The 11,539-nt window shown below is 33.9% G+C and overlaps 1 protein-coding gene across 1 annotated transcript in view; it reads left to right on the forward strand.

The window, feature by feature from the left end:
* The first annotated feature begins 639 nt into the window (after positions 1–639).
* The window catches only part of LOC106472996 (Na(+)/H(+) exchange regulatory cofactor NHE-RF2-like), a 22,482-nt gene continuing 11,582 nt past the window's right edge, over positions 640–11,539 (forward strand). Inside the window, exon 1 of the mRNA XM_013933669.2 lies at positions 640–1,303. Within this exon, the coding sequence (XP_013789123.1) occupies positions 800–1,303 (504 nt within the window). The 5' untranslated portion in view covers positions 640–799. The remainder of the gene's footprint in view (positions 1,304–11,539) is intronic.

Here is an 11,539-nt window from a genome sequence, read left to right on the forward strand (position 1 = left end):
TAATCTGAAAGAACCCGACCAAGAAAAGAAAGCGTTGCATCAGTTACTGTAATAAGAATTATTTTTAGGTCTTGGTTTTCTTACTTGTATTGCTCATATTTTAAGGTCTAAAAGCCCTTATTGATTTTTATATACTTTTTCGCAATCACTGTGTTATTAACGGTACCCTTTTAAACAGTTCCAAAGATTTCTGATCGTCCTAACTACAATTATGCTTCTGATTAAAGTCTGTATCATTCATGTACATATGTTTCCGACTGGATGATCACGTGCTGTTCTGGAGATCAAAGTAAATAATTACTCTAAAACGTATATTTAAAAACAAATAGATTTGCGATGGGGCTCTCGGCAGGTGGTTGAGTTTTGTTTTTTATAATTTTTATGTTTTTTTCCTGTCGAAATCTTTTCGGATTTGTCAGATATTAAGTTACTGTTTGGAATCCTAGTTTTATCTCAATAAAATGAATTTTGTGACCAACATTCCAACTAAGAGAGACAAATAAAACCATATATATATATATATATATATATATAAAGACCAAACATCACATGTTACGTTTTCTTTCTCGTACAGATGTCACCACTGTAGTAGGACGTAGTCGTGTGATTAGAAGTAGATAGAAAAGCCTTTTCGTGTGAGATTATTTTACGTTAGTTGCTGGTTGTCTTGAGGTAATGTGGGTAGGTGATAAACCGATTTGTTGAAGTTATCATTGTACTTTTGTCTTTTTAAATATATATAAATTATAAGCAAGAACAATATTATAAGTTTTGTACACAGTTATTTTATTAAATTAGAATGTCATCTCTCGAGTTACCACTTGACGCCCCAGCTCCACGCTTGTGCCATCTGGTGAAATGGCCAGATTTTGATGGGTATGGTTTCAACCTGCATGCCGAGAAATCTAGAGCAGGGCAATATATTGGCAAGGTCGACCTCGAAGGCCCTGCTGATTTTGCAGGGCTGAGAGAAGGTGATCGCATCATTGAAGTAAATGGGGTAAATATTGCAAATGAAAACCATAAGCAAGTTGTCGAAAGGATTAAAGCAATACCTCACGAAACAAGACTTTTAGTGTTGGATGAAGAAGGAGATAAGTGGTACAAAGAAAACAAATTAGTTGCCAGAAGCACACAGTCGAATGTGGTATATAACAAAACGCCTATTAAACGTCCTTCAGAAAATAGCGTTGAAAGTAAAGCTGAACCTGAGGTGAACGGCGTTAACAACACTATCGAAAGCAACCACCAAGAGAGTAACAATAATCACAGTAAACCAGAAGAAGCTGAATCACCGTTGGTGGTAAGACTGTTGGCTGTTTAACTTTATAAGTACATTTGAATTCGATGATTTATACTAAAACTAGCTGACGTGTCCGTATATTATCACACATACATATATATATATATATGTTTAAATGTAATAATTTTCATGTGTTAATGTGTATAAAAATCAGTTTGAACTTCCTGAACATACTTCTTGGATGGATACATACACAATACAGCCATTATTATACACAATACATGATGAATAAGCCACTTTTGAATTGGTTTTTTAAAACTTAAACTTAATTTTTTTTCTTAAATTTGATATGACTTTCATACAGATTTTTTTTTCGATGCATGATAGTACATGTCTCTGTGTATTTTTTATTAAAATCTAATACAAGTTTTTTAAATATATTTGTTCTGATTATTCACAACACTAAATTTCTCAGTCTTTCAAATATTAGTTACCACAAATATAGTGATAATACAATTAAAGTCCTTCAAAGGACAAACCAGAATAAGAAGTTAATAGTGTACCTAATTTCAAGTAATGTTTTCACTGTTTTTCTAAATGATTTGTATTCTCATTTACATTTGTGATTATATTTATTGTGGAAAACGTATGTAAGATTTTACAGTTTTTCTAGGTCTAATGTTATGTGTGTAGTTATCTAACATTTGAAGGTATTTAAGAGAAGGCACTGTGTTAAACTAGGCTAGAAAAGATTAATCAACTATATTTGTCCATTTAACCAGTTAGTCCAAATCAATCTGTAGTACCTCATCATCCTCAACAAAGCTAAAATTACTTAGTAGTTTAAAATGCACCCAAGATTGCATTATTTTTTATACAATATAATGGGGGGGGGGGATTTCATGATTATGGTGAAACGATTGCAAAAAAAATGAGGGTTTCATTCATTACATAATTTACCAGAACATAATCCTTCCAGTTCAAAAGTAGTTTATTAGTCATATAAGTTCTAGTAGTAGTGGAGAGAAGGAAGAAGAAAGGTAGCCAACTGGGTACAAGGAAAATAGTGAATAAGTTACCTCGTATTGCTGATGGGGAATCCCAAACCAGGTCTTACACAATGATCTGGAAGGAAAGTTATTGCTATATTTGTTTTAGGGGGGGGGGGCAATAGTTGAGTCTAAAATGAAAAAGGAAAGTATGAGCCAGTTGGCTGAACTATAGAGAATAAATTGCTAGAACAATCCAGTTAATATTATATGTCTATGGTAAAATTTAAGATTATCAGTTGTTTTAAATAGATTTGTTCTAGTAATTTGTAACACTAAATGTCTTTCAGAGGCTTATTTTCCTAATGTATAGTTTATGGAATAAGACAGCCATGGTGGACCAACAGAACTCTTGTTTCCTTGAGATATTATTTTAGATTATGGTAGTGTACCTGAAATGGTCATTTATCCATAGCATACATGTGGGTTTACTTTCAGAACTTGTAGGGTGATTAAACTTATTTCATAACTTATCACAAACACTGTCTCTTTTTAAACCATGTTTCTGTGGTGAAATGTTTGGTGAAACTGAGAGATAAATCCATATTTATTTACCAAACTACAGTTCTGTAAATTCTTGGTTTTTAAGTCTTATTCTAACATTTTGTTAAACTAGTGTGAATTTGAAATATTCCATGATTTATAACTTCCTTTGAAACTTTAAGCTCTCCAACTTGGATGTGAATCAGTGATTACAGTGTAACTTGAGTAGCAATCAGGATTTAGTGGTGATGATAAGATACTGAAGTTTGTTTTACATGGCATAACAAATTATTAAATACATCTACTGTAATTATGATGTCGGAAAAACATGTAGGTTCAAGAAGTCTTAATATAAAATAATAAAAACCCTATAACCCAAGCACTTTTGAAAGGTGGATCTTTCTTTTTGTAGGAGTAAACAGTTTACCCCTGAAGAAGAAAGGTCCACCTTTCAAAAGTGCTTGGATTATTGGAGTTTCTTGTTTTGTACTGTAATTATGTAAATTACAAATTTGGAAAGTTTTCTGGATAACCACATTATACTTGTAGTCTACTAAATCAAGCAGAAACAGTATCATACATGTGCTACATATTGGGAAAGTTTGTCTTCTTTTTAACATATAGTTAAAGCCACATGTATAAGTTTTAATATGTATTGAAGACCATATGTAAAAGTTACACTATACAGACAGGTTTGTTTGGTAATGATAACAGACTTGGAGTCCATCCAGTTTTACCTTGTCTTGAAGCCTGAAGGAGAGTAAATACAGAGGTTGAAAACAGGTTTGTTTTCCACTTGGTCAGTTAACTGAGGATAGGCAAAACAAGGTCAGCTGATGCTGAATGAACTTCTTATCATTCGTGCAGATCAGCTATAATCAGAAAAGTGTTTGTTGTCATGTTTATGCACAAGAATATATTAGTTAGTATTTTAAAATGTTGTACGTACAACAAACAGAAATGTATTTTCATATTACATAAATATGTATTACATATTTTTGGTTTCGTGAAACCTGATTGTTTACTTTGTATTGTAGTATATATATGTGTGTGTGTACGTGTGTGTCTTGCATAAGATTAATATAAAAGTAAGATGCAAACTATAACTAGATAATTTTTTGTGAATTATAATCTTTACGTATGAGTAACAAGGGACCATTTAGTCATTTTGAGGTGTTCTTGCACACCCACCCTTGAGAAGAATTTAAACCCATCCTTAATTTTTTCATGAAATCTACAATTCCACTCCTGTAAAGTTCTGGCCTACACTCTTACCAACAACAAATCATTTCATGTGTCAACCACCCAAATAAGTAATAATATACTTTAAATAGAGTCTAAAAAAACTCATCATTAATGTACTCACAACGTTTATTATCTTTATTAAAATGCAAGTTGTGTAAAATTTTTTATAATTTTAGATCAAAGGTCCAATAACAATTTCATATTTATAACTAATGACTGGCTGTAAAGATTTAACTAGAAATGTCTTTCTGGATGATCAGATGTAAGATATCAAATTTTACTTCATCATATGTTTTCCCTAGGTTCTAAAGTTTAAGGAACCCAGGACCTCTTAAAGGGAAACCGTGGAAATTTTTAAGTAGTAGTCCAGAGATTCTCTTGGGTTATTTTATATTAGTACAGTAATTTTGTTGTCTTTATTACTTGTCAGTAAGGCAAGTGACATTAAATGCTCTTGTCCTTGTTTACTTTCTTTTATGCATAATTTATGATAATTAGTCTGAAACAATGCATCTAAGCTGCTTGCCATTAAGATAATTTTAGCCTTGTGCTGGGTCTAATAGAATTCCATGTTAGTGGCCCACTGATTGGTCAATAATGAAATCAACATAGTCATGTTTATTACTTAGTGTGTGCATTATAGTCTCATTTGGTGAGATATAGGATTACTTCTGAAAATTTCTATTTGGGTGGTCTGTAATGTACAATTTCAAATATTACTATTTCTTGAAAACATAATTCCCATGATCCCACACTCATGGCACAATAGAAGACAGTCCAAAGTTTTGTCAATGTAGTATGTTCCACCATCAATAAACCTTTTCCTTGTGTTTATAAATCATTGTTTACTTATCTATTATTAACCTTTTTAATGTGTATTTGATATGGATAGAATATATAAAAACCATAAAATAATGTAATTGAAAAATCCAACCACTATTCTAAAATAGGGAACGTATAGAATTAGCTATCACCAATATATCTGCATTGAAGAAAAAACATTCAATTAAAATTTATTCCAAAACATGTATACCTTTGCTGACACTAGATCTGCATCTTTGCCTGCTCCAGTATTTATATACCCCACTCAACTGTCCTTGGCAATATCTAATTTGCAAAACTTTGTCGGCCCTCACACACCCTCTATGTAGGTATTGTATATAAGCAATGTATACAGACAATAAAATCACTTTTTCTCGACAAAGTACAAGCATTCAGACTAACGTTTTGTGATTTACATTTTTTAATATTTGCTTTTGAATAACTGGGAATTCTTTGTTTTGTTATCCAGAAATATATTCCATGGAATTTGTATTTTGTTTTTTCCTACAAATATATTTTAAAAAAATTTGGTATGAATTCCCATGTAACGGTTTCAAGCACGGAGGCTACTCAGCCTTCATCTGTTCCCCCTTTGTTATCTAGTAGTGGTCAGCAATTGGGGGAGCCACTCTTTGTGGAAGCTGTCCGTAACCTTATTCAGGGTGAGATCGAGTCCTTCATGCGGCTTGAGGGTATGTCTCCGGGAGGTGCTGATTTGAATTATCATTCTGAAACGGGAAATTTCAGGGAAAATTTAGACTCCTTGTTTCCTGCTCCTTCTTTCAGTAGAGCTTGCTCTCTTGAGGACTCATCTCATCAGAAGCCTTCTGCACGTATTTGTGAAGTTTTGGAGATGCAACCAATTACTTTTGAGTCTACCCTGCTTTGTTGTCCAATCGTTCTCAAGGGGATTACTTAGTTTTCCTCCTTCTCCTGATATTGTTGTACATGCAGGGAGGTTTGCAACACAATTATGTGAGGGTAACCAACTGGGCCATTTACTGGTCCCTATTATGACACATTTGTCCTCTTGAGGACTTGCCTTGGTGTTGTGGTTGGTCTGTTGCTGGGACTTGAGTTGTGATGCATTTTTGGAGAGTATTCATTTACCTTCTTCTGTCCTTGAGATTTACGGGAGGCACCTTTTCTTCAGCCTTATTTATTTGCTGGAATCCCAGAATCTTTAGAAGCCAGAGTTGATACAACATATTTGCAGTCTTCTTTATTGTCTTTGGCTGCTTGACACACTATTCTACTTCCACATGTACTTCTGCATGTTCCTTCCCTCATGTCTCAAGGCCCCCTCCTTTCACTCCTAATTCCATTGATTCTCTTAATCGTTCCTGTCCTTCTTGGGAGATATTTTTAGGGGCCAGTATGTGGACTTCTTCTGACATGTTCATATCTCATTATCTTCACAATCTGGCAGTTTCCTCTTCAAAGGGGCTTCGTCTTCCCCGGGGTGGTGAGTAATGTTATCTGTTATTGTTCCTTTCTCTTCTAAGGTCCCTATTGATTTTTTTTTATCCCACTCAGTGGTGAGTGTTGCCCAGTTGGGAATGCTTTTATATATATTCTGCACTAGCAACCTTTATATCGGTTCCTGGTTGCAATGGGCTCTGTCGAGATTAGGTGTTCCATAAGACCATCTGGACAGAATTATGGATGGGATATCATACTACAATATTTCTAATGGAACACTACTCATGGACTATCATGAGTAAAGCTAAAGAGAATTTTGCCAGTCTCTGCTGATCTTGGAGCTGAATCAGTCAAGATCAGTTTGCTCTTAAAAATTAGGGAATGTGGTTCACCTGTTGCACTGTCTCCGGAGACCTGTTCCTCAGGATTCCCCAATGCTTATGTTCCCCCTTACTTCTACTAGTAAAGCTCAGGAGTCCTTACCACACCTAATTTCTAGTTGCTGGGGTGGTAGACAGAGAATTTACCTTTGGAGTGTTGAGTTTTCTCCACTCTTAGAGAAGAGGGTGAAGTTGTGGACCCTCCTACCTAGATCCCTGAAAGATTTTTCCCAGATGTTGGTAGGAGCAGGACCAACATATGAGGAAGCCTACTCATAAAACCAGTCCATATTTGATGCTTGGATATCCAGTGGGGGGTGCTTAGACCCTCTTATGAAAACTGTCAGGTCTTATGTTGTTCATGCAGGGGGTCCACTATCTCCTTGTAAATCCGAACGCAACACAATCCCATCTTTGGTCCTTGATGGGACAGTGTTCCACATCCTCTCCTTAATTCCATGGGTAAGGGGAGTTTTCCTTGCCCTCTTGGTGGGGGAGTAAAGACAACTGTTTATAAATCTAGACTGGATGAGTTCTGGACTTGGTGGAGCATGGCACATGATCCCATCAATCCAGACCTAGGATGTAGCCTTTTGAACATCTTCAGGTCTATCAGAAGGATTGTCCATTTTGGTGTTGCTTTCTTTCTTTCATAAATCTGGTGGTTCCTAATGCATCATTCTGTGGCTACTGTTAGGGATCCTATCACAAAGATGTAGATATCTGTGGTCCAACTGCCCTGGCCACCAATGTGGAATATGGGTACCATGACCCCTTAAATCCAACCCGAGTTGTGGAACCTTGGTTGTTTGGTTGGGGCTGGACCTTTATACTTATATTATTTTCTACCCTTTTGAATTTTCTGTAGTTCTGGGTAAAGAGCATACTTGTTCTGGATGTAGTGTAGTGTTCCCCACTTTAATACCACTTCTCGTGGTTCATATTTGTTCTCTGCAGATGCTTTCAGTATGATCTCTGTCCTCAATGTATTTTTAAGCATACTTACCTCCGGTGACACTTTACCTCCCCACTAAAAGCTGGTGTTAGGGACTTGAATGTGGTAAGTATCAAAAAAAGTGATTATATTGTCTACATACAGTGCCTATAGACAGTAATTGCATAGATGGAGTGCGAGGACCGGTGTAACGTTTTGCAAACTAGATATTGCCGAGGGCAGTCAAGCGGGGTATATAAAGACTGGAGCAAGCGAACACAACATTAGATGGCAAAGATCGTGAAATAGCTATTAGTGTCAGTGGAGGTAAGTATGTTTGGAAATACATTTTCAGTTTAGGAAAATAATAACTTTTATTACTTAATAAATAGATAATTATATAGTAGTAATATTTCAAATCTGATGTCCTTATTCTTTTTCTAGAATCTTTATTGTGAAAGATATACATTTTTAAGTTGTTCAAATCTGAATATTCATAACAAAAAAAACAACATTCTTTTATGAACATCCACAAAGTAAAGTTTATAACCATCTAAGACTATCAAGATACCTGATACTGTCTTACCATGTTTCTGTTCAAATTGTATTTGCTGTTTTTATGTTTGTTTATAATAAATTTAATGGTATGTTGTATAATGTTATAGCTGGCTAAAGATAATCCAATTTTAAAACAGCATGTGGTAAGATGTCACACTGAGACTGAAACAGTTTTGTAGCATCAATCTTTAACTATTTTCATACATGTATATGCAAATTAACAGGGCCATTGGGCCCATCAAGATCACCCTTCTACGATCCTTAGAAAGAAAAGAAAATTAAAGCTTTTTACATACAGTACATCTACATGCTGGGGCATAGAATTAGTGTACTTACATGATAGTGTAAGTGCATTACTAAGTTCAATAAACTTGTATGATATATTTGTGTTTGTTCCATTTCCTGTTCTGTGTTTGCATATTTACACTGAAACTAATGCAATTCATAAAGTTTTCTATTACTTTTAATCATTCATGTACTTTTTGAAATTGCCATTGGATTAGGCATTAGTATGTCTATAATTTAGGTAAATGTGAAGCATTTTGCCATTTCTAAGCGTTGTCTAAGGCAGTGACTCAGTAAGCAGCTGGTACAAGAAATTTAGTTTTAATAACTAAAAAATATCAGTTTGAATATTTTAACTTAAGACACATTCCTAAAAAAGAGGAAAAGATCAAGTCTAATTGACTTACTAAAGTGGTAAATGAGAAAATTAATGATACATGCAATTAAGTTATGAAATTTAAACTGACAAATAGGATGTTAAAGCTAATGGAAATGCATAGTTTTTAAGTATGTCTGTTTAAAGGTAAAGAAGATGTTAAGATGGAGATTAGGCCCTTAAAGTATGCTAATGGTAAGATTTTTCTTGAAGTCTGTGAAATGGCTGAGCTTTTAAATGTTCACTTTTAGCTTACAATAAAATACATTAGAAATATTACTGACCTTTAGCATTTTGTGGGAAGTACGGGAATTGAACTGAATCACGTACATGTCCTCTGTTGATAAGTGAAAAGACAGAGATTAGAAATATATAAAGCACAAGAATCACAATGTTTTCACCATAGTTTTAAAGAAAGTTGAATATTGGATATGTAAGTCTGCCTTTCATTTTTGTTAGAACAATGGGCTGGTGTATTAGGGTTGATGGGTTGCTTATGCTACTTCTGTTTTTTAAAGGGTGCAATAAGAGTTGTCCTGCAAAAAGTCTTTGTTAAATAATTTAAGGAAATATATCAGAAAGTGAGGATAGATTCACTAAAGGAAAATCTTGTTTTACTAATCTGTAAATATTTTTCAAGTATGTTATTTGATACCTGGATGTAGACTTGGTGTACTTAATTTTTCACAAAGCCACATAAAATAAAATTGGCTAAGAAAAATCACATGCATAGGAGTTGAGGACGGAGTAATTTATTGGACTGTAAGGAGTTGGACGAGAAAAAACAAAAGTGTTTCAATAGAGTCCAGTGAAACTAGACAGAGATTTTTTCTAGTATATTGTTTTAGGGATTATTGACTTAGTGCTTGCATCTTTGATTTTTTGTTATTTACATTAATAACATTGGTAGGGGGCACAATTAGTAAAATTTGCTGATAACATTAAACTCATGGACATTTCTAGCTATATGGAGGATTTTGAGTTACTACAGCATCACTTGGATCAATTGGTAATTTGGACAAATATATAGCAAATGATCTATAATTACAATAATCATAAATCATAATTCAGATCACATGTTTGAACTAGATAGGGTCCCATTCAGTAACACGATTAAAGAAAAGGATCTTGGAATAATGTTGGATATGCCACTAGAGCCACTAAAGTGGTACCCTATTGCTGGTACTAAAGCTAATAGAATATTATCAAATCATTTTAGGTGTGGAAAAACACCTAACTTATACGGGGGGTCAGTCATATAAAGATGAGATATTCAAAAACTAATATAAAAAGGCAAACCATGTAAAGATGTAAAAGAGGGTAAGTTGAAGGCGAATTACCGGAGAATATTTGACTTTTATTGTAACTGGAACAAGCAACTACATGAATATAAAGTGTATTGATCATATATTATTATTTTACAGATGTTTGTAAGATGTCGAGTTTGCATTTCAAGAAATGGTAGTTTATATATATATATATATATATTTAGATATTCTGAACATGGAAACCGATAGTTTTTGCTATTTAGGAATACTCTTGGACAAATTGCATTAATATTTTTCCATGTTCAAAAAATGTGCAATGCTTTTTTTCATCTTGGTTAAAACTTGTACATGCTGCATTAGTCCATTCAGACTTTGATACTGGAAGGGAGCAAGAATACAAAAAATAAAAACTATTTTTCACCAATCATTGACTATTTATAACAGATTATTTCAAAATTAATTAAAAAAGTAAGATTCAATCCAAAGTAGGATTTTAACCTCAAATGTCAAGGAAAGCTTTCAATATGCAACATCTTGACCACTATACAGTTCCCTCATTTCAGATTTTCCATGTGCTCCTAGGCCATTACTCCATCAATTTTAACCTAGTGGCTGTGGAGGACAGTTCACCATTGAGATTGTATATATATAAAAACCATAAACAATATTATGTGCTGCAGTTTTCAAATCTTGGTTTAGATTAATATCTACCAGGGGAATTTTTTCTTATTTGTTCTCTGGGTACTGTGTTTTGCATCTCCAACTATGAGAAAAAGACCAATAATTTTACTATCATTTAGCTATTGATTTCTTTTAATTTAAAACAGATGTGATGCTGCTGTTTTGAATATTATGTAAGAGTGTTCAGAAACACAAGAACACTGGCATTTCTCCACTGTAACACCTGTGGAATGTGCCAGATGGTTGTAATATATCTAGTTATTAATCCTTACTGCAAGCTGAATGTATTTAGGTTATAGATATTTCACATTTCTTTTAACTTCACAGATGTCACAATTTAGCAGAATTTTGAGACACTTGGAAGACAAGTGATCGACATATGTTTATACCAGTTATATAAGCTATTGACAGTGTGTAAAATGGGGTTTTTCATGTATTTGTCTTTTAAAATTCTACACAGGTGTTAAAAGGTAAACCTCACTGTTTTTTTTTTTATTTGTTAAAACTTGTGTACAGTAGGAGGTATATTGAAAGTTTAATACACGTTATAAAACCAGTTTAAACTAACGGGATGGGTCAAAATTTTTATGTAAAGTTTATGTGATGTGGAAGTATAGTAACCCTGCTTAATCAGAAAGAGAGCTCACGTGCACTCTATGAGGACCCAACTATTCCAGGTGTTTGATGTGCTGGTTGCTTTAATTATTGTTATTTGTAAAATAATTAATAGTGTTTTCACACACACACACACACACACACACACACACACACACACACACACACACACACACAC

The sequence above is a fragment of the Limulus polyphemus genome, unplaced genomic scaffold (genome assembly GCF_000517525.1).
Source record: "Limulus polyphemus unplaced genomic scaffold, Limulus_polyphemus-2.1.2 Scaffold5795, whole genome shotgun sequence".
Classification (NCBI taxonomy): domain Eukaryota; kingdom Metazoa; phylum Arthropoda; class Merostomata; order Xiphosura; family Limulidae; genus Limulus; species Limulus polyphemus.